This window comes from Abramis brama (assembly GCF_963993115.1).
Source record: "Abramis brama genome assembly, chromosome: 17".
Taxonomy (NCBI): domain Eukaryota; kingdom Metazoa; phylum Chordata; class Actinopteri; order Cypriniformes; family Leuciscidae; genus Abramis; species Abramis brama.
Genome location: NC_139979.1, coordinates 15,129,424 through 15,154,271, shown reverse-complemented (window position 1 = coordinate 15,154,271; position 24,848 = coordinate 15,129,424). Strand labels below are relative to the sequence as shown.

The 24,848-nt window shown below is 37.3% G+C and overlaps 1 protein-coding gene across 1 annotated transcript in view; it reads right to left on the bottom strand.

Moving 5' to 3' along the window:
- Positions 1-24,848, bottom strand: part of LOC311067679 (uncharacterized protein) — an 84,661-nt gene that overhangs the window by 7,666 nt on the left and 52,147 nt on the right. Inside the window, exons 9-10 of the mRNA XM_084089694.1 lie at positions 8,126-8,179; positions 6,096-6,209 (exon numbers count right to left, since the gene is read on the bottom strand). Coding sequence (XP_083945820.1) covers positions 6,096-6,209; positions 8,126-8,179 — 168 coding nt within the window. The remainder of the gene's footprint in view (positions 1-6,095; positions 6,210-8,125; positions 8,180-24,848) is intronic.

Genomic DNA, 24,848 nt, shown 5'->3' with positions numbered 1-24,848 from the left:
TTTCACCTGCTTTGGAATTATAAAAGATAATTGACAAGACCAAATTGGATTGGAGAGTTCTTGAAAATGATCTTGAACCAAGTGGAGGAAGACACATTGACACACTAATTCACTACACTTACTGTGTTTAAGCTATATTCACACTAACAGTGTGTGATTAAGTAGAGATCCCGCTGGGTACAACACACACACATGCTCAAATGATCAATATTGCACAAGTTGTAATAGTGCTTATGTGCCAGCTGATAGCGACATATCAAGCTATAATAAGAAAACAACGACGCTATCAACACATTGCTATGATGATGCAGATGCACGTAAATGCCCGACGATATTCGGTCGAATAACGTTTCCATCAGCGTTTATCGCATAAGCCGTGTATCAATCAAGATAAAATCCGATGAGACCGAACGTATTTCATTTGAGTCGATATTCATGAAATTCAATCGAATTTTACTGTTTCCATAAGGCATTTTTCATTCGATATCACTTAATTCGGATAAAAACGTGTGGATGGAAACATGGCTACTGTTGGCGCCGCGCCGGCGCACACCACTCGGAGTCCGGTGAAACCATTTTTGTTGTTTGTAGGGGGACTGACAAATAAGAAAGAGAGTCAGACATATGTGTTATTGTTTTGTCATTTTGTTGTATATGTTTATTATGTTTATATGAGGATTTGTTTAAAACTATATCTAGTGTATATAGTTGAAGTCTAATTAAAAGACTGATGATTTAATTACCAAAGCAATGGTATGTCTGTAGAGGGGGCGGAGTCTGGCCTATAAAACAGGAGGCCAGACTCAAATTTGGCACTTGTTAAGCAATTCGAACGTGAGCGTGCAACTGTGGTGCCGTGAGCGATTCATTGAGCGAGTATATTGAGGATACCCTTTGTGAATATTTTATTTATATATTTTGGTCATCTTATTTTCCAGTTTGTTGTTTCTTTGTCACTTTGTATTTTTGGGTTTTGAAGCTACACTATAAACATCTTCACTCCAGCACTCGTGGCGTTTTTTTGTATTTATCTTTCGGTGCTGACAATAAATTACACCTTGCACAACAGTGCTGTTGTGGGTAGAGCCATCATTTATTTTTCTCACAAACGGACCCTCACATTTCCCAAAGCAGATCTTCGGGGGTCTCTTTGTAACACAGTGATTTGCAGCTGGTTGTTAAAGTTATTTTAGATATACATATGGCCGAAACGTTTGTTTTATATGTGCTGTGTTGCATAATGAAAAATTATGTGGCACTTACTAGAATATTTTTATACTGACATTTGACCCCTGCATTGTAAAACCTGTAAACAATGTGAGAGCACCTAATAGCTGGCTTTGATCTAAAACATGCAATCAAATACACGATTCACATCGCCTGCTCTCAAACACTGGTGTATGTGAATGACAGCTGTGGGATCAGATGTCTTCATCTCTACTGCACTCATTGAAATGACAAAGCATTATCAACACAGCTGCTGCACATATAAACAGAGCTGAGAAAAATACATGTGTGGAAAAACATACAAATACACACAAAATCACAGACAAAATCTGCATAAAGACACTGGACAAGGCTCATTCCTGTCTAAAAACACACTTGTGTCTCTTCCAGGAATGTTATATTCATTCAGATTTACTGGAAGAAAATAGCAGACCTGAGACATAATTTGTTTGATTGGAATGTGAAAAATGCATGAATACTCGCTCTTATGCACATTAACACAAAAATATTTCAGCTGTGTATATTAGTTTATCGAGGCCACATAAAAGGTGTCACTGTGTGAATGTGTTTTTCATGGGTCTTGCTAGAGGCGATTTCAAGAGCTGCAATAGTAGTTACAGACAGAGCAATGAGATGCTCAAACAACGGGTCATTTTGCACCCATGGCTGAACGAGATGCTTTACTAACGCTGAAGTAACATTGTGACACACGAAATCTATTACTTCCACACAGAACAAAAGCTGATGAAATACCTTCCGAATTTTTCTTTCTTTAATTTCCCCTCGAGGATCGATAAAGTGTGACTCTCTATTCACAAAGCAAGAGGCTGGACCATTTATGCATCATAGCATACAGTAAGCATGATAAATCATTATATGTAAGATTATTAATGGCTGAAAATGTGGTCATGCACTCAAAGCTCAATCAATACTGCCCAGATCAATACAGGACAAGGGGTGGAGGTAATGAAGAATAAAAAGAGATGTACTGAGGGATGAAGAGAGGAAGAAAGAGCTGATGGAGAGAAATAATAAATACTGACATATGGAAAGAGGGAGAAAAATACCGAAGAATAAAAACGTGATTTGACTAAATTACATTTGGAGGTAATCAGAAATGCATTTTGATGTTACATGTAACAAAATATCTCTCTGTGTTCAGGTTTGACTGTAGTAAAATTATTGGAAAAACTGACATTCAACATTTCAAACAAATCTAAATCTTGACAAAAAGTAGTTTTGAGAATGTCTGAATAAAAGTAAGTTTTTATGTACAAGCCTCTTTATATAGAGCTACTGTATATAGTAATCTAGTGGTTACACAATGGCATTAAACTTTTTTTCTTTTTTTTACTCCCACCAGATGACACTAATCTGCCTTCAAAAGTTGGATTAAAAAAAAATAATTTTAGAAAATTAGAAAAAAAAATAGTAGTATTCATATCATTGCATAAATATTAATTGGTAACATACAATTCTCTCAGAATACAAAATAAAAAAAGGTCTGGAATATGAAAACAACATGAGGGAGACAGAATATTCAATTTTGGGTGAGCTAATCCTTTAACACCAGGAATAAGCAACAATAGATCTCGGCTGACAACTTGCGATTGAATCAGCGAGGCAGATGTTAATTGCAGGTATAGTACATAAAGAGAAAGAAATAGAGAAAGAAAAGAGAGTGAGCAAGGAATAGAGGGTTTAAAGAGAGGTAGTGAGGAATGGCACAAGAGAAAAGAAAGGCAGTGAGGTATGGATGGGGAGGGGAGGTGGGTGCTAAGGGATGGACGTGTAAAGAGCTGGACATTGAGCAGAAGGCAGAAAATCAATGGTGAATAGCGACTAAAGTGGAATCTGAACCCTGCCTGAAGTCATAGAGTGTGACAGAAGAACGAGCGCATAGTGGAAGCAAGGAAGGGTGGAGTGAAGGTAGAAAACAGCAATATGAGTGCATACACAGAAAACAAATCCGCAACAGGCAGAGTAGCCAGAAGCTAATTAAAATCAGAGGAGCAGGGGAAATCAATCGATTCAGGAGAAAAATCGAGACTGTAATCAAGAGATTAGCTCAAGAGCCATCAATTTCACAAATTGGCTAATGATCACTAAAGCAGAAGCATAAAACTGAAGATTTAAAAATATATGGAAATACTTTATAGAGTTGAAATCCACAGCACTTGGGCAACAGCTAACAACGTAATTATATCTTTCAGAATAAAGCACTAATTGGACGGGACTAGTTTTCTAGGGGGGCATTAGAGAAATTAATTTCTCACAGGTGTACTTTGCGATTTTAATGCCGTCAGAATCTGCCATGTCTGTGTTTTTCTCACACTACCTCAGTAAAAATTACAGAGCAAATTACCTACTGTTTTCCTACAAAACTCAACAGTCCTCTGAGAATTCTAATACCATACAAATGCGAATGTCTGTGATTGCTGATGTTATATTATCCTACAGCTTCTCCTCGTGTTTCTTGATCTACCTGAGCTACAGTACCAATCTTCCACATGCATTCATTTCAACATGGATGGTATGTATCCGACGAAAAAATACAAGTACAAAATTAATAAATGGTGCCAAATCGTGGAAAATGTGAAGACTTTTTAAAAAAATATTTAATATTTAAAGATTTTAATATTAGTGTCATGCAGGTAATACTTGTCTAGATGTCTATGCTCACTTATGTGGGTTTATTACAACAGCCATTTCTATTAACTTAAAAAAAACGTATATGTCATATGTAACATCACGCACGCACAGCACAAGAACTTCTGCAATGCCCACGTCTAGAAAACACACACTTCCACCTCTGTAATGAACACAGAGATGTTAGTCCTGTCCGAATTGGTACCTGAAATCACAGACGTTGGGTGATAAGAATTATAACTCAAACTACGTTTGGAAAACAAGTTCTGTCTGAACATTTTATATATCAGGTGGCTTGTATAATCCATTCATTTATTTACTAGATGTTTCAACTACTTTTGTCCTTTGAATAAAAGTTAATGTTCAAACTAACATTGGACCCCCCCTAACACCCACTGCGTGGACCAAATACCCAGATCATTTTTTTTTTTTTTTTTAAATATCTTCTTTTGTGTTCTACCGAAGATGGAAACGTATTTCTGTTTTTATAGGTTTAGCAAAGCAATGGTGCACAAAATAAGACTCTCGATGATGCTACTGAAATATTTTGTTCCCAAAGGATGGAAAATGTATATGATCACCAGATTTAATCAACAGATCAGGCAATTCTATTACTAAAAAGTTGAAAGGTTATTGCTGTCAATACTTAGCATTATACTAGCAACATTAGTCTAGCTCAGTCATAACTGGCAGTATATTTCATAGCGCAGAGAGATGACCTTCTAAAAGGCTAATTAATAAATAATTACTGTTTGCTTTATTACGGCCATATTAATGACACAGCTAACAAAAGCTTGGCGATATGGGGCACTGATTAAAGAGCAGATGAATAATTGAGACGTTAGTGAATGTAATTAAATATTCACAAGTCTGAACCAAAGCCAAGAGTGTGACTTTCAGGTCTTATTTACATATTTTGTGCTCATGAGCCAATTTTTGCTCTCAAATTTCCTTTTAAAAAATGTATAGAGCAGCACAAACAGAGATTTTTCTTCACAAACTCCAAAGACCTTATAAAGTCATTCAGGATTAAGTGGTCGGAGAGATAAACCATTAAACGACTCTGAAATAAAATAGCATGGGTTCATTATTAATTGGATTATTATATTTTTACTTTCAAATGTTGATGTAAAATATAACCTACATTTTATTTAAAAAACAAACAAACCCTCAGTATTAAAGACCATGCCATTAAAACCATGCCATTTTATCCAATAGGACAAAGAAATACATAAATAAATATGGAAATACATAATTTTTTCAGATTTCCTTCTCCATTTGTACATCTACAAATGAAACATTCACTTTATTACTGTGGTTACTGTTTTTACATGAAGTGTTAGGTGCTTAGACAGGGTCAGAGTTTGTATTAAGTCTCATCTGGCTGTTTTAATTTGAAAGATTACGTCTGAGACTTTGAAAAGCCATTTGGATCGATAAGAGTACTGAAATACATTTCTCCTGCTTTCCTATTGGCTAGCCATAACTACCCATCAATAGTGAATTCTGCAATAACTAAGTAATGAAAGTCTGTACTTCAGAGACTCAAGAAGAGACATATGGATCTACAGCTATATGTGAGACAGCAGGTGTGTGCCCGGCCTTCCCAATCCATCTCACTGGATCATCAAGGACGTAGTAAGGTATGTTTATTCCTCTCCAGAAGAAAATGAGAGGCTACAAGGTGAAGCAGAGGGAATGAAGGACAGATGATGACGAATCTATTCGAAACGAGAGACGCAGAGACATAAAAACAATGGAAGAGGAAAGAGACTACATGCAGTGACCAAAGGTTTCCTCAAAGAAAACCAAAGTCAAGTAACAGTGAAAAGCCTGAGGAGAAGATGGAAATGGGGAGGAGGAAGAAAAAGAAGAAAAGAAAAAAAGAGCTATACATATTGTCATACTTCACCCTGCAAGCTATTCCTTCTCTTACTTTATTTCAAACTCTGGCTTTCATTTTCCATTTCTATTGCACTCGGACACCAGCAGAGTTCGAGAAATTTCACAGTAGAAAAAGAGCTGACGGCATGCTGAGAGAGCCATGACAGATGGAAAAAATGAGAAGGGACCGAAGGAAGAGTGGAGGAATCAGCCAGGTAGAAAATGTGTATGTGTGTGTGTACTGTATGTGGGGAAGAATGAAAACTATGCTATGATGAAATCAGATGGCCTCATCATTTCCAAAAGAGCAGTGTGTGTATATGTGCAAGCTCTACCTTTTTGGCCTTGCTTAGGTACGTCCAGGCTGATTTTCTGAAGTTCACACTGTTGTTTGTCAGGTCTTGTTTATCCAGCTGCAAATAAAACAGCCATCCCAACAAATACCACACCTGAGACAGGAAGAAAAGATATATATATATAAATTGCAAATAATTATTGACAGTTTTCCCAATTTTATTTTCCAAAAATTTGTAAAGTTTGCAGCATGTCAGATGTTTTGGGGTAAACTGTGCTTGTGGTTCAGATAATAGTATAAGCTTTGCCTTCAAATGCAGGGAATACTAGCAGAAATATTATTACTATTATTTTATGTGTATTTTTGCACTACATAAAAATATTATGATTATTAAAACCTTTTTCTGTCTGGTTTAAAACATGGGAATAATGTGCAGCAAACTGGGATTGGGATTCTATATAAGTGTTACACATGAATTATAAATAGAATGGGATTATACATTAGTATGTTGTTTTTCTTTCTCATTTGTATTCATATTTTTATTTGAAATGTAAATAATTCCTATATTCCCCAGTGATTCCAAATGAGCAGTGTTGGAGTCACTCCAGGATCAGGGTTTGGAAGTACTGGCCTATTGCATTAATTGTGTAAAATCTGGCACAAATTACCCCACTCTTGCCTACAGTAAATACATCTAAAATTAGGCTGCAAAAACATGAGACAGTCAGTCAGCCACTTGTAATTAACAAAACAAACCTAAAGCACTTCCTGTGCACTCTGTCAGTGCTATAAATATTTGATTTCAGGCAGGATTAAAATAACCTTATTTTGCAGTAAACAGAGAGGGAGAGACAAACAATCGGGCAGCTTTGTTTGTATCCTGAAAAATGAGAACATTGAACAAAGGGAAGTCAGACACAAATGGGCTGTGGGGAAGAGTGTGTGTGTGCATGTTTTTGTTGTGCTGTGTTCAAGTGCTCTTCACTTTATCACCTACTGTTACACTCTATACCCTTCTCTGATGTCTCAATAACACACCACAGAGAGTTCAAACATCTCTCACTCCCACTCTCTCTGTCTCCTCCTCTTTCACACTCTATGACTCTCCTGAGCTGAATGTTCAGAACACTCTGTAAGCGCTCTCAATCTGCCAGATATCTATTAGAGAGAAAGAGTGTGTGGGTGTGGGTGTGTGTGTGTTTGTGTCTGGGAGTGGACCGGTAAACCTCAGTCCCGACTCTTCAGAGAGTAGACTATAGGGATGGCAATCAAAGGAATTTAACGGTCCAGTTCCGATTCTGACTTATCAAAGGACTTATCCTTTTTTATATAGCCAGTAGGACCCTAGGTGATAAAAAAAATATTAAAAATCAAATAAATCAAATCTCTCAAAGTCACTCTACAGTAAGTTTCATATTCATTTGTTTAATAATTTATTATTGACTTCAGTTTGGCTCATTAATTATGCATCAACATCAGGATGTTTGTACTATATAAGCTATTTTTTATCAAGTCTGAAGAAAAGATCTGAATGTCTTCGAGTTTAATAATGCTTTTTAATGTATTGTGTGGTAGCACCATCATTTATGTGGCATTGGGTTGAGGTAGAAAAATGTGCTATGTGCGCGTGTGTGTGTGTGTGTGTGTCTATGTGCTGGTCTATCAAATAGCAATGTATAAGTATCCCAGTTTTAGCCACCCTAGCATTGTGTTGGTAATTTCTCTAGCTAATAAAGTAAAGTGAAGACCAAAGCACTTTCACACAAACAAACTACTATTTCAGCAGGATATAATGCCATAAATTATGAATCCAGCTGTCTGAGACAGTGAGCAATGCATCAAATGCTGGTGTCAGATATCCGACCAGGTGGAGCCTGTGGGATGGGCCTGATAATACACAACCACACCACAACAACTGGAAATAAACATAAGTCATTTATTTAACATTTCATCATTTCAGTTTGATGTGTTTTAATTAGATTAATCAAACTCTTCATAATTGGTTAACTTGTGAAATGAGTAACAGCACTAATACCATTTTAAAAATTTTTTTTTTTAAATAACACACACCTCCACAACCTCGTCATCCTCTTCTAGAAGATCCTCCAACACCTCTGTGGCCATCTGGAAAAAGAAAGCAGCTCTTCATTTACTAAAATATGACATGTAACTTCTAAAACGTAACGATTTTTAATTCCAAATAATTCCACAACTGCTTAAGAGTCTAAAGACTAAAGAATAAATTAGTTTAAGGGGAGAAAAAAAAATTCATGATAAGTTATATAAAAATATTTTGTATAAAAAGAAAATCAATTTTCTTTCTACAATTTCCCATTATTAAAAAGCAAAAGGGCAGAAGTTTTTTTTTTTTAGATTTACCCATAAATCTCATGATTCTCTTTTTTTTTAATTTTAGATTGATATTTTACATTGTGAACCTTTTATTAAACAATTATTGACATTGTGTGAAATTGTATTATTTGCTTGTGAAGCACTTTGAGTTGCATTACATGTATGAAAAGTGCTATACAAATAAATGTTTATTGTTATTGTTTATTAGTCAAGTGCAATAATCAAGTGCCGTAACTGGATCAGGAACGTCTGTTTATGTTTGTCTTATGAGTAGCCCTCTTTTTGCTGAACTATGAGTGTTGACTGTGCTCTGCTAGCCAGTTCTCAAAGGAGAGAAAAGTGCTTATAATTTAATGATTTTTTACTGCTTTATCACCTCAGTTCTTATGTTAATTTGTTAAACACAGTCTTTATCTCTCCTTTGAGAGCCTGAGATCTTAATTTCTCTGATCGGTGTTATTGATCCATCCCTTGTCAGCCTCTGCCTATCAGCTTAACCCATTCACCCAGAGTGTGTTTTAATTAAGTGTCATCAATACATCTGATCAAGAGATGAGGGACAAGGTCAGTTTAAGTCAAATATTGGGCTATAAAGACACTTCATCTCAAACTCCTTGAGCTTCAAAGAATCAAATACAGATGAGAGCTGTAATCAAATGCACAGCACTTAAAGTGCCATATAATGCTATTTTAAAGGTTCCTAATTATACTTTGAAGGTGTCCTACAATAGGTTTACATGCATCCAAGCTCAAAATGCAGGTACATTTTCTTATTATATACATCGCAGCATCACGTCTGTTCTCACGGTGTCTGAAACCGTGCGATCAAGGATTCAGTCTCTATAAACCCCTCCTTTCCGAGAGGCTACTCTGCTCTGATTGGTAAGATGGCCCAGTGTGACTGGTCTAACACTTACAACGCATGTGGAAAACAAAATACCCATTACCATATCTGAAGCACTTGTATATACAGTTATATGAACAGTGCGATGGTGCCAGTTTTACCATATCAAATGGAATCAAGTGGAATTGCTTTCGTAGTGCAGAAAACAGCGTCTTCTCGACATTTCAACAACACAAACCAAACTCTATGCACACTAGTTTCCGTTTTTCTCAAACAGCGACCCCTAGAGTCACTGTGGAGTTCTTGTATTTAACGTTACTGTCATAAATACCACTCAAGCAGAGCCGACGTTTTCTTTTCCTTGACTCTTCCGACCGCGCTTTCTTCGTCGATTCTGCCATGATTCACATCTGAAATGCGTGCAAGTGTCTTCCATAGAGGCTGCTTCATATGTTGTTGATGTATGTGACATCGTGCCGTTAAGCAAGTCGTGATTCTTGCGAGATTTGGCGGGGTGCCACCTCTCAAACCGGAATTGCTGGTTTTGCCAGCGGCGGCGTCCTACTACGAGTTCGTTTCCCATCTAAATGATTTCGAAGCCGTTATATTAATATACAAATCTTGCATAGTGTGCCTTTAAGGCCTCAGCTACAACTACAGTGTTTGAGGTAGGGTCAAAGTAGACATTGTTCGTGGGCAGCTAATGAAGACCATAGGCTGGCATTATGCAAATTTGTTACAAAAATTTGTACATTCACCCAGGAAGTAAGACTGGAATTACTGATGACTCATTTAAGGCAGTTCAAAATGAGTTCTAACTTATGGGAAAGAAAAACTCCATTTGTCGTGCACTTTGATCTTTGTGTATATAAAAGGTCTGCAGTGTTTCAAACAGCTATATTACACACTACGTGAAAGGTAATGTCCAAAAAAGGTGTAAAGCATTACCCATGCTATCACTTAATTCTGTATTGTACATTGATTTTCTGATAGTGTAGATTTTTCCTCAACAAAAACATTCAAAGGCAATTGAGAAATGTCCAGATTTTTGGACTTCTCAACTTTTAAATGGTACTAGAGCTCCTTGTAAGTTTCCCCTGATCGATATACTGAGACAGGCTCTCTTGTTATTCCCTTAGGAGGGTCATGGCTTTGGCCAGGGGCCATAGTGACCTCTAAAGCCTCTTTGAACTCGGATGTCAGCTACTCTCAGCATCCTGCACTCCTCTCGTCCCGTCACACTCACGCCATCCATTTCAACCAGGGCCAAATAGTCAAGATCAAGCTCTTGTATTTGTACGTGGTAAAAGGGAGGGGGAGAAAGAGAGAGAGCGAGAGCGAGGAAGAGAAAGTAAAGCAGGAGAAAAGTGAGGACGGATAGAGCACATCGTTCGATGGATACGTAATTTAAAGGACTGACCAACCAATTTACGATCCTGCAAGGCCATAAAATTCAGCCTGGACTTAATAATAGCACATTTAATGTGACACCTCTGACAATTCCAATCTAGCACAACCACACTCGCCCACCTATCTGTATCTGCTTTTGTGTGTGCGTGCGAGCGACTGTTCATGGCAGAAAGACAGATCGGCGCAGGAGAATTTATACTCCAAGCCAGGCTGTGTGAACGCAGAATACACTAAAACACACATACTGGCTTTCGCACCCGCATTTTATAGTCGCACCGTTTATCAAAGGCAACATGGCTGCCACTGGGAGCTAAAAACTTCACTTATATTTAGCCTTTTTGGAATGAGGAGGAGCTGAGATAATTACTTTAGGGATTGATGCTCGCATTCTCTATCTCTCCTTAGCCGCATATCACTCCCCAATGCCGATTCGGAGTTCTCAGCAACAGATAAAAGGTACGGATAAAGTCAAATGCTCCACCCAGAGGAAAACTGCTCTAGGGTACGTGGGATTCTCCATTTAAGAAGTTCAAATTGAATGCATAAATCTGCTTGAGCGTTTCTTAGATACATATATGCGATTACGGATGTCAGCAGACAGCAGGTGGAGGACCAGGAGTTGGTAACGTGCCTGAGCCCCAGTGGAGGTCTACTTTAACGCAGTCTATCTGATGAAGATGGTCAAGAGAAGTTTAAAACAAAATGAATGTTTGATGCAACAATAGAAAAATAATACCTTTTGATTACATCTGCATAATGTTCAAAGCTTTAAAAGGAACTCGGAGTTTGATAGCCTGTGGTCACCATTCACTTACATTTTATGAAAAACAGCAGTGCCAACCTCCTGTCTAACATCTCTATTGGTTATCTACAGAAGAAAGTCAGCCATATAGGTTAGGAATGATATGAGGGTAAGTCTTTTTCATACTTTCACAAAGAATTCTCTTAGAGTCTAATAAATACCATTTTCTCTAACCTCTTTTGTTGGCCTGAAAATGAAAATCTGTGGAAGGGAAATGTTGAATAACCCTATTGTATTTGTGGGGCTGTAATTGTCAGGTCAAAAAAAGGTGCTGTCTGAGTGAGCCTGGAATCAGAGGAATGCAGCAATTCATATTAATATGTTCATACTGTACTTGGGAGGAGGCCTATTCATTGAAAAGTGATTATTTCTCTTTAACCCCCTGCTTATGCCTCCTCGTAACTCCTATTATTTTGTTCTTTTCCTATTTGTCCGTCTCTCTTTGTGCCCTAAATTACACATTTGTGTCTAGCCTTAATAGCTGTCCTAGTATTTTGCCATATTTATATGGATACTTGCATATTGTATATGATCAAGTCATCTACCTGTATAAGCTAACATTTACTTTAATTTAGGGCTGTGAAATGATTAAACGCATCCAAAATAAAAGTTTGTGTTTACATAATATATGTGTGTGTACTGTGCATAATTATTTTGTATATAAATACACACACATGCATGTATACATTTAAGAATTTTTTTTATTTATATATAAAATATTTATATTTATTTATAATACAAATTATTTATAAAACAATATACAGTATATATAAGCAACTATTTCTTAAATATATGCATGTGTGTATATTTATATATACAAAATAATTATGCACCGTACACACACATATATTATGTAAACACAAACTTTTATTTTGGATGCGATTAATTGCGATTAATCGTTTCACAGCCCTACTTTAATTAAATGAATTGACACTTATTTTTTAAATTAAGACATACATGAAGAACTTCAGGTTTATAGAGTTACTTGTGATGTTATTCAAATATCACCAAGAGCTTAGTTATAAACCACAAATCTGTTAAATTGCATTTTGGCAAACATTCACTCTCAAGAATCCGTTCGAAGCATCCAAGGATGCACCAAGAAGTTTTGCAGTTGGAGATGTATTTAATAATCCATCAATCTCAAAGGAAAATGGTCTAACAAAATGAAAGTATCCCAACTGTGTAAAAGATTCAATTATGGGTAAGACAATGTCTGTGAAGATGCATTTGGAGGCAATTATATTTGAAATCAAATTATTTAAATCCATTCACCAGAAAAAAAATGTCCTTCAAATTCATTCAGTGACCTTTCCAGTTTGCCAAAAAAAAAAGAAAAAAAAAAAAGAGATTTGAGTCTTATTCAGTGCCCTTAGGCCAGCAAGTCCTCAATGATACTCAGTGCTGACCTAATCTTGTTTTGAGTCTGACCAAATTCCTTACTAAGTTACTAAGCATTTTTCACCAACAGACAAAACAGACATTTGACATTTTCTTCCAAATTTCAACTGCTGAAATTTGTGAAAAAAATCACAACAAATCACCTCCAAAAATTGTTAGTTTATTAATAAATATTAATTATTGTGAGTTGAAGTAATAATAGTTTACTCCCATTGTGTTAAAACATGCACAAAACCATTGACTACTTGCAAAAAAAAAAAAAAACTATTCTAAATGTATTGTAAACTGTTCTAAATTCCAAAGGCATGCAACACTTCAGGGTCGGTACTCAGAAAGAAAAACAGATCAGAGAAAGCTTTTATTTACGCAAAGAATTGGGATTAAACAGCGTGTAATCAAAAGTTTAATGATGTAACAGGCTGTTAAGTGTTTAAAGTTGGTGGTATTGATTCTGATTTTTGAGACCTTTACAGTAGCTGCGTTATTGATCTAACTGAGGTAACAGCTGTAGTGAAGAAATTATTTTCTCACGGGAAGAAAGCATTAATCAGGCAGCAAAATATGAGCATTACAAATTCTAAGGCAAGACAACATGAGTGATACTGTTATAAAGGACATGCACAAGTGACTAAAAGGTCAAATCACAAGAAAAGACAGTGGATTTGTGTTCAAAATATGTATTCAATCTGAGAACTAAGAGAAGAAATATAGGCAGAGAAGCAGAGAACATCATAAAATATAGATCTGCCACAAAAGGAGACAATATTCAAATTGCTCACTTAAGTTAAATACGGTCGTCTCTTTAGTGGCACACCGAGCTAACCCTGGCAATGAAAAAGCCTATTGTCTGACTCTGTTAACCGCTGGCCCACACAGTCCTTCATTATGACATCATTAGCCAGAGAAGACCGCTGCTCTGCTAAATGACCTTTAGAACAATGCCGGCCCATCAGTCTATCTCAGAGCTGCAGAGCTGGCCTGTCACGAGAAACAGTGCTAGTGCTAGTCATTTCGGAGGGCATTTTAAACGAGCTGGATATGATGGCATGCTTCATACGAAGGAGCGCTCTGACAGATCGTCTTGTGTTGAGAGCGCACAGGAGGAGCAGCAATGCTTTTTCTTGTCTTCTAACAGAGGTGAAATTGCTTTTTACTACACGTTTAAGAAAGTTGAAGGTGAGATTGGGCATTTTCTCTGCGTCTCGCACATACACGATTGTTCTTGGTGTGTGTCGGTGCAGCAGCAACAGCACTATTGATTTTCAAGAAGTGATTGCAAGCTGTGAAGGTCAGGGTACAGACGTTAAATCAGACGGAGCAAGAAAAGAAGCCAAAGAATTGCTCTATACACATAGGTGTAATCACACATAATCCTTATGGAACCGGAATCCTATTTCTATATGCTACATTCAATCTGACTTTGTCTTTAGAGGATGATACTTTGTGAAAGACATAATGGAGATAAGAGAGTGGAGGTTGACGACAGAGATGTAAACACTGTTCCTGTCCACACGACTGACATGGTACAACAGCTCTACATTCAGAATAAACAAACAGACCGACTATGCTCTATTTTTCAAAACCTTCAGCAACACAAACTCCTCAAGTTTATTCACTCGACGGAGTCCATCTCACTGAAGTAACACTGTACAAGGTCCAAAACAAATCAATACGAGGATTAGTATGTTAGACTGACCCCCTGCTCTCTGTCTGTCTGTTGACTTATCAATAATACGGGAATGCCTCACCCATGATGGGGTGGGCTCAGGTCTCTGCCTCCATTTTCAAGTGTCAGATCGATCCTGCTAATGCTGTGCTCCATTCAACTTCCTTGCTTTGACAAGTGCAACAGAATGTCACTTAGAAGCTTTTGTAAATCTACAACCATGATTTTGTAGATTTGTGGGTGTACGACGGCACGTGGTAGAATTACAGAAAATACACTATGTAAATTTTTAACGACTCACGACTGACTCATGTATTAATGTCATATTAATTTCAATGCATGAGGCACATGTTTAAAGAGGTGTAAGGGAAATATGTGAAAAGTGAAAAATCTTTTTGTGATACAGTGAGGAAAATAAGTATTTGAACACCCTGCTATTTTGCAAGTTCTCCCACTTAGAAATCATGGAGGGGTCTGAAATTGTCATCGTAGGTGCATGTCCACAGTGAGAGACAAAAAAAAATCCAGAAATCACAATGTATGATTTTTTAACTATTTATTTGTATGATACAGCTGTAAAAAAGTATTTGAACACCTGAGAAAATCAATGTTAATATTTGGTACAGTAGCCTTTGTTTGCAATTACAGAGGTCAAATGTTTCCTGTAGTTTTTCACCAGGTTTGCACACACTGCAGGAGGGATTTTGGCCCACTCCTCCACACAGATCTTCTCTAGATCAGTCAGGTTTTTGGGCTGTCGCTGAGAAACACGGAGTTTGAGCTCCCTCCAAAGATTCTCTATTGGGTTTAGGTCTGGAGACTGGCTAGGCCACGCCAGAACCTTGATATGCTTCTTACAGAGCCACTCCTTGGTTATCCTGGCTGTGTGCTTCGGGTCATTGTCATGTTGGAAGACCCAGCCTCGACCCATCTTCAATGCTCTAACTGAGGGAAGGAGGTTGTTCCCCAAAATCTCGCAATACATGGCCCCGGTCATCCTCTCCTTAATACAGTGCAGTCGCCCTGTCCCATGTGCAGAAAAACACCCCCAAAGCATGATGCTACCACCCCCATGCTTCACAGTAGGGATGGTGTTCTTGGGATGGTACTCATCATTCTTCTTCCTCCAAACACGTTTAGTGGAATTATGACCAAAAAGTTCTATTTTGGTCTCATCTGACCACATGACTTTCTCCCATGACTCCTCTGGATCATCCAAATGGTCATTGGCAAACTTAAGACGGGCCTTGACATGTGCTGGTTTAAGCAGGGGAACCTTCCGTGCCATGCATGATTTCAAACCATGACGTCTTAGTGTATTACCAACAGTAAACTTTGAAACGTTGGTCCCAGCTTTTTTCAGGTCATTGACCAGCTCCTCCCGTGTAGTTCTGGGCTGATTTCTCACCTTTCTTAGGATCATTGAGACCCCACGAGGTGAGATCTTGCATGGAGCCCCAGTCCGAGGGAGATTGACAGTCATGTTTAGCTTCTTCCATTTTCTAATGATTGCTCCAACAGTGGACCTTTTTTCACCAAGCTGCTTGGCAATTTCCCCGTAGCCCTTTCCAGCCTTGTGGAGGTGTACAATTTTGTCTCTAGTGTCTTTGGACAGCTCTTTGGTCTTGGCCATGTTAGTAGTTGGATTCTTACTGATTGTATGGGGTGGACAGGTGTCTTTATGCAGCTAACGACCTCAAACAGGTGCATCTAATTTAGGATAATAAATGGAGTGGAGGTGGACATTTTAAAGGCAGACTAACAGGTCTTTGAGGGTCAGAATTCTAGCTGATAGACAGGTGTTCAAATACTTATTTGCAGCTGTATCATACAAATAAATAGTTAAAAAATCATATATTGTGATTTCTGGATTTTTTTTTTTTAGATTATGTCTCTCACAGTGGACATGCACCTACGATGACAATTTCAGACCCCTCCATGATTTCCAAGTGGGAGAACTTGCAAAATAGCAGGGTGTTCAAATACTTATTTTCCTCACTGTATATATATATTTTTGCTCATAATAAAATAAAGGTTAAAATGGGGGGATTTTTTTTTTTACCAGCATGGAAGCCCATTTCTGCTACATAAGAAAAACACAAGTCAGAATTAAGTCAAAATTGTGACATAATATGACATAAAAAATTAAGACATAAAAAATAATTATGACATATAAAACCAAAATTATGGCAAAAAGCCCAAAATTGTGAGATAAAAAGTCAATTACGCCAATGTCAATGATGACAAAACTTAAAAAACAACAACAACAAAAAAAACTTATGAATTACTAATGGAAAAGGAATTCCATATTCCAGGCCATCTTAAGTATGCAGGGATTTTTCTTTTTTCACCCTTTTGCAGTTACAATAGAACCCCCCACCCAAGGCTTCAGTAGTATAAAACACGGTAAGCTTTCCTGCTGATAATTACAGACCCTTTCCAAAAAATTTGAATATCATGGAAAAGTTTATTTATTTCCATAATTCCATTCAAAACGTTAAACTTCCATAGATTATAGATTCAGGGCCCACAACTTAAACGATTTCAAGGATTTAGTTGTTTATTTGTACATAATTTGGGCTTCCAGCTCATAAAACCCACGAAAACAGGATTTCAAAAAATTTGAATATTACATGAAATCACACAGTAATTACAGTGATACCATGGTCATTGAACCAGGTTTTGGTTCTTTTGGCAGTGTGGGCAGGTGCAAATCCTGCTGGAAAATGAAGGAAGCATGAAGTGCTCTGAAAATGTCCTGGTAGACTTTTCCATGATATTCTAATTTTTTGGAAAGGGTCTGTATATGCACCTGCAGAAGAAATGCTAACATTGTTCATCCTTCACAGTTTGGTTGCTAGGAAACTTCTTTAATGAGCCTTTATGCTTGAAAGTCTGAATAAGTAGGAATATCCCACATCCGAGTTTTATTGGAATGCAGCATAACAGACAGAGACATGATCAACATGGATCTGCTTGTAAAAGAACAACCAGGTAAGTGCTGAGGTAACCGCCCATACACTCATATAGAAGTCACTTGTTAACCACATACGCACGCACGTCAAAAGCCATGGACAGGTTGTCAGGTAGCAGGTTACCTAAGTGAGACATTATTAAACCCTCATTAGTGCTGCGAACACTCTCCTTCATTCCCTCGCTCACGCACACACTCTTTCTCCCCTTCTATGAGGTCAGCAGGTGTCTCGGGCTCTGTAGGGCCTGTCTGAACGTAATTAAGATCTGCTCGTTAAGATGTTGCTCAGACCAGTAACACTGTTGGCATGGAGACCGCCCGCCGAGAAGCCGTGCTGATCGAAATCCTCTTAGTGATATCATCTCAGCATGATGTTGGTGACTGAAGATAACAGAGTGATGTCATCACTGTGCCCCCCGACGATGAGTTAAATGTCTGTGTGTGTTGCTCCATTCCCGAGTGCTAAATGATATTTGACAGCATGATGAACCTTCACTAAAAACTACATTCCTTCAATGTGAACTCAATGATTTATATTTATGACTTTAGTGTGTAAGAGAAATGATTTTCCTATGTGTATTTAATCAATACCATTTTGTTTTTGACATGTATACAAATACGTGCATGCAAAATCAATATCTTTCATTGTATTTATTGAAAATAGACACTCCTAACTTTATTGTTACTCAATATATGGTGCTTTTAACAGAGGGATTAGAGGAGGAGGAACTAGTAATTGCTTCTAGAGAATGTTAACTGTTTATGGCAAACATGTAAGAGTTCGATTTTGAGTCGAAGTATGGAGTCCATACGTATGGAGTCCACTCCATAAGTATGGAGACGGTGTGAGGTCTCAGATAACTGAGCACAGGCTGGATATATTGCCCCTTTTATTTCTTTTTTGTCTCTTTCTCACGTTTCAAGTTTCAATCTACAAATGCTGCGAGAAACAACTTGTGAATAATGGCTCTTTCTGTAGTGAAGGTCAGAAGGCCTGGAAAGAGTCTGGGGAGTCAGATAAAATGTTTCCAATTAAAAAATATTTACGTACGTCAGGTGGGCATATTATGGGATGCTGAGAAAGAACAATACGGATTAAGATTAACCAGATAGTGTACATATATGACAAAAGGAAGTAGGAGGCCTTCTGATAATCTGTTCATTTGCTTATCCAATCAACTTTGAAAGTCTTAGTTAGTCTTAAAAAGACTAATAAAAGTCTTAAATGTAAATTTAATTAAACATTAAGTTAGGATCTTTTGTAAAATAAAAGCATTAAAAAAGAGAATGTACTTTAAAAAAAAAAATCCCCCATGCATGTGCATGATAAAAACATAAATATTATCATTTTGCTAAATGAACAGCATTTTTATTAGTCTCTCATAATGTAACTATAATCAAACATATGAATGCATTCTGAAGCAGCTGAGAGATTAGGTAATGAACCTTAGATGAGATGAGGTATTTAACAGCTTAGTTGGTGCAAGCTTGTCTCTAGAGTTCCTGACATCAGTATGTATGACAACTAAGACTGCAGCAATGATTTTGATTTGGGAGACTGGTGTGGAGATTTATTCATAGTAAACAGGGGAAGTCGAACAAATGTAACATTTTACAGATGAGAGAGAGAAAGAGTGAGCAACAAACAGAATGCAATATTCCATGGCAGAGTTCTGAGGTTCTCCCAGAATCTGAGGATGACTAAATTTCTGATTTGTAAGAGCGAGCGAACAGTATTCCTAGAGTTGTGTGGAAGAGGACAGTCTGAGAGTTGCTTTTAATAATGCATGTAGTGCAGAGAAGTCTGATGAATTCTCGCAAATCAATTCTTTTGAACTGTTTGTTTCTGCATTGTGAATTGATACATTGATTTAAGTCACGTTATTAACAGAGTCTTATCTATCCATCTATCTGTCTGTCTGTCTGTCTGTCTGTCTACGGATGGTAGAGCAGAGACTGACAGTGACGAAAGAAAGTTAAGTCAAAAGCAGGTGAACACAAATTGAAACTCAAAACAGACTAAAATTCCAAAGTTAGCTCTGGACGGATCTGTAGTATATGATCTAAACTCTAAAAATGCTGCCGATACGAGTGGAGAGAACATTGTGTTACACGTAATAATCCTTTTAAGAAGTGTGCTGAATGGCACTAATGTTGCTACTTTGATCCTCTATAAACACGCTGACAGACAATTAACCTCCACTCAACACTATCATCAGTCAACACTGAGCAATGGCATATTCTTCCGTTGGCAATGCTGAGCGCACATCTGCTCAGATGTCAGGTGGCGATGACTCCTTGATAATCTCATCTTTAGGAAAGATTACGGGTTCTTCCTGAGATTTTCTGCCTCTAATTACAGAATTTTCCAAACTGAATGAGCTGGCTCTGTTTCCCTGGTGATTAAGACTTCATTGGTGGAGTGTGATTTCACTTTGCATGAATTGAGAGGAGTGCTGAACTCCATCTCAATCGAGAATGTAAACAACTATAAAATGCAATAATCACAAGGGATTGATAGCTAATTTTTTTGTCAGTGCTGTGCTCAAGTCCCATCTGCTGCCCTACAAAAAATGACTTTCAACATGAAATAAAGGCCATTCTCTATTCATCCTACAACACCTGCTATGAAGCTGCATCAGAAGTATTCCAGACCACACCATGAACTTTATTGTAGCCTAACTGAGTTAGTTAGGGACAAATGAGAGGGTAATGAAACTTCTGTACAAATACCGTTCGATTTAGGGTCAGAGTTAGATTTTGTTTTTAAGAAATTGACTATTATAATGTTAGAAAAGGTTTAAATAAACGCTGTTCCTTTGGACTTTTTTTCCATCAAAGAATTCTGGAAAAAACTGCATCATGGTTTTCATAAAAATATTAAGCATCACAGCTGTTTTCAACATTGATGATAATACTAATGTTTCTTGAGCAACAAATCAGCATATTAGAATGATTTCTGAAGGATCATGTGACACTGAAGACTGGAGTAATGATGCTGAAAATTCAGCTTTGCCATCACAGGAATAAATTACATTTTAAAATATAATAAAATAGAAAACAGTTATTTTAAAATGTAATAACATTTTACAATGTCACTTTTTTACTGTATTTTTATCAAATAAATGCAACCTTCTAGAGCATTAGACTTTAAAAAAAACACAAAAAACCCAAGCACAAACTTTTGAACAGCAGCTTATACAGTGCATCCGGAAAGTATTCACAGCGCTTCACTTTTTCCACATTTTGTTGTGTTACAGCCTTATTCCAAAATGGATTAAATTCAATATTTTCCTCAAAATTCTACAAACAATACCCCATAAAGACAATGTGAAAGAAGTTTGTTTGAAATCTTTGCAAATAAAATAATAATAAATAAAAAAAATATGTATAACACATACATAAGTATTCACAGGCTTTGCCATGACACTCAAAATTGAGCTCAGATGCATCCTGTTTCCACTGATTATCCTTGAGATGTTTCTACAACTTGATTGGAGTCCACCTGTGGTAAATTCAGTTGATTGGACATGATTTGGAAAGGCACACAGCCGTCTATATAAGGTCCCACAGTTAACAGTGCATGTCAGAGCACAAACCAAGCCATGAAGTCCAAGAAATTGTCTGTAGACCTCCGAGACAGGATTGTATCGAGGCACAGATCTGGTGAGGGGTACAGAAAAATTCCTGCAGCATTGAAGGCATCATTGTCGTCATCATCCGTAAATGGAAGAAGTTTGGAACCACCAGGACTCTTCCTACAGCTGGCCGCCCGGCCAAACAGAGCGATCGTGGGAGAAGGGCCTTAGTCAGGGAGATGACCAAGAACCCGATGGTCACTATGACAGAGCTCCAACATTTCTCTGTGGAGAGAGGAGAACCTTCCAGATGAACAACCATCTCTGCAGCACTCCTCCAATCAGGGCTGTATGGTAGAGTGCCAGATGGAATGGAAGCCACTCCTCAGTAAAAGGCACATGACAGCCCGCCTGGAGTTTGCCAAAAGGCACCTGAAGGACTCTCAGACCATGAAAAACAAAATTCTCTAGTCTGATAAAACAAAGACTGAACTATTTGGCCTTAATGGCAAGCATCATGTCTGGAGGAAACCAGGCACCGCTCATCACCTGGCCAATACCATCCCTACAGTGAAGCATGGTGGTGGCAGCATCATGCTGTGGGGATGTTTTTCAGCGGCAGGAACTGGGAGACTAGTCAGGATCGAGGGAAAGATGAATGCAGCAATGTACAGAGACATCCTTGATGAAAACCTGCCCCAGAGCGCTCTGCACCTCAGACTGGGGCGACGGTTCATCTTCCAACAGGACAACGAGCCTAAGCACACAGCCAAGATAACAAAGGAGTGGCTACAGGACAACTCTGTGAATGTCCTTGAGTGGCCCACCCAGAGCCCAGACTTGAACCCGATTGAACATCTCTGTAGAGATCTAAAAAAATGCTTGGCTGTGAATAGTTAATTACTGTACATGTGATTTTTTTCGCTTTTTATTTTTAATAAATTTGCAAAGATTTCAAACAAAATGTCTTTCACCTTGTCATTATGGGGTATTGTTTGTAGAATTTTGAGGAAAATAATGAATGTAATCCATTTTGGAATAGGCTGTAACAACAAAATGTGGAAAAAGTGAAGCGCTGTGAATACTTTCCGTATGCACTGTATATAGACACACTTTTTATGTACAGGTTTTTATAAATTATTTATATATATCCAGTCCATGTATCTCAATGTTGTCACTTGTTTATTTACATTCCCTCTTCTCTCTGCTTTTTTATGAGTCACAGCCTTGCCACATGTAATAAATTGTGGCAAAAAACACCAATAATGTGTTATCATGCAGCACACATTCTCTTTAATGCTCATAATAAGTGTATGAACATGTTTCCAGGTTAAAAAGCTGGAAAAGCTTTTAGCTAAAAAAGCTAAAAAGACAGTAAAAGCAAGCATGTTTTAGTTTAGGAGGACTGATAAGCTGAAGAGGGAAATACTGTAACATTTTTATGATTTAATACTTATCTATAAGCCATCCAGCAAACCCTCCGACAGCATATGAACTCTCTGGCTATAGCAGCATACATGATTGAAAACTCCATACAGTATATACAGTGCCACTTGCCATATTAGACCAGTTAATTACACACTTAACCTCACTGCAAAATTATTTAGATTGTTATTGAGAACTCTGCTGATTTAAATGTCACCATGGAAACATTAGGGACTAATTGTAAAAATGATTTGTGATAGTGCTGGAAGAAAATGATAAACAAATAACTATTATTGTTTGTCATGGAGTTACACTACAGCTATATCATTTTCAGACAAAGTTATTTCTTGTAACTTATTTGTAAAGAATAAACTGTAAAATAAAATAAAAAAATATACAATTATGAATGAAATATTTTATAAAATCTCTCTCTCTCTCTCTATATATATATATATATTTATTTTTATAATATTTTTACCACATTTACACGCACACACACACACACACACACACACACACACACACACACACACACACACACACACACACACACACACACACACACGTACCTAAATCTAAGTGATAACTGGTGGAAAGGCAAAAAAAAATTTAAAATCTAAAATCAAAAAAGCTTCAAAGTTGGTCACTGACCATGACAAACATGTCTCGTATCATAACTGCACAAGTTCTCTTCAGAACACAAAAAGACAATTGCAATGATCTCACCTCCACTTAAAAAAAAAAAAAGAAAAAAAAAAAATTTGAAAGATTTGTTGTGTCCGAAATTAGGCCGCATAGGACTGTAAAGAATGTAATAGCCACTTTTGGCCATTTGTGAAGTCAGAATCAGACTTTGAGAAGAGATAATAAGGCAGAAAGAAATCAGAATGGGTCAAGACCAGCAATCTCCAGATTGGAGTCTGAACATCCCAACCACTCAACCATGAAGCCGGCCTTTTTAAAATGTTAGCCATTTTTATGATTAGAATAATGCCTTGCCTTCAACTTACACAGACAGATAATTTCCGAAGTCAGACAGACAATCAAGCCTTAACCCTGATTCAAAGTTATATTCAAAAAAAAAAAAAAAGTGAAAAAAGACTTAAATGTGAAAAGGAGCACAGATACAAAGGAGGATAAGCCTGTCTTCTAGAAAGAGGGTATTAGAAAGCAATCCTTCTGTCGCAACTGAAGCAGTAAAATATCCACAGTGGCAGGCAAAGAAGATCTGTCATTTCCTTTAGACGGACATTTATATACACGACCGGCTGAGGCTCTCAAATATACATCTGTATTCTACAATTGTTCACATCACATCAGAACTTCCAAGTACCACCAAGTCATGACATGACAACTAATTTTCAGTAAACAAACTTGACACCTTTTTGAGTGCAAGCTTGAGGACTGTAACTCATGATATATTGCCATATTTTGATTGATATCAATAAGATAAACCAGAACCCTCATCAATCCCTTGACAGGGAGATCTATGGAAACACATACACAAGTAACATATAGAAAGGATTACACAAAGTTTGTCATGCAATTTAAACATTAATATTTACTATACTAATATTTTTACTATACTTGATCTTAAAACTTCTCACAACTAGAAGAGATGATGTTCAAAATTGACTGCTGAATTGAGCTTGGGGTGGTTGACTATGATTTCACTTTTTTAACTTTAGTTAGTGTGTAATGTTGCTGTTTGAACATAAACAACATCTGCAAAGTTACGACGCTTAAAGTTCAAAGCAAAGAGAGATATTTTCTTTTAAAGAAATTGTTTTTAAAGGACTACAACAAACGGCTGGTAGGGACTACACAACATTCCTCCCGGGTTAGTGACATCACTAACCCTAAAATTTACATAAACTCTGTCCCCGGAACACGATTAAGACAGAATAGAATAATCAATGACTAGAAGATAACTACACGTAATGTACATAAATTCATCAACTAACCATTCAGAAAAGTTGTCTACATGTTGTCACTTCTTCTTGAGTCTCTCCATCTTTGGCTGCGTTTACACTTGGCATTAACATGCGATCACCGTGATCCGATCAAGCAGATCGGATCATAAGCCAATCAGGACATGGTGCGTTTACACCTGTCCACATCAAGTGGCTTCTGTATCTGGACAACAGATCAGATCTCGCATTCCCATAAAAAAAAAAATAAAAAAAAAGGATGGCTCCGGTGCAAAGTCGACCTGAAGTGGTGGGTTTTAAAAACAAACAAAAAAAACACAGTTTTCAGTCAGGGGACATTTTACAAATCTCGCAAAATAAGGAGGATGGCTGCAAGTACTAATAATGTGGATAAATGCCGTAATGGAAAC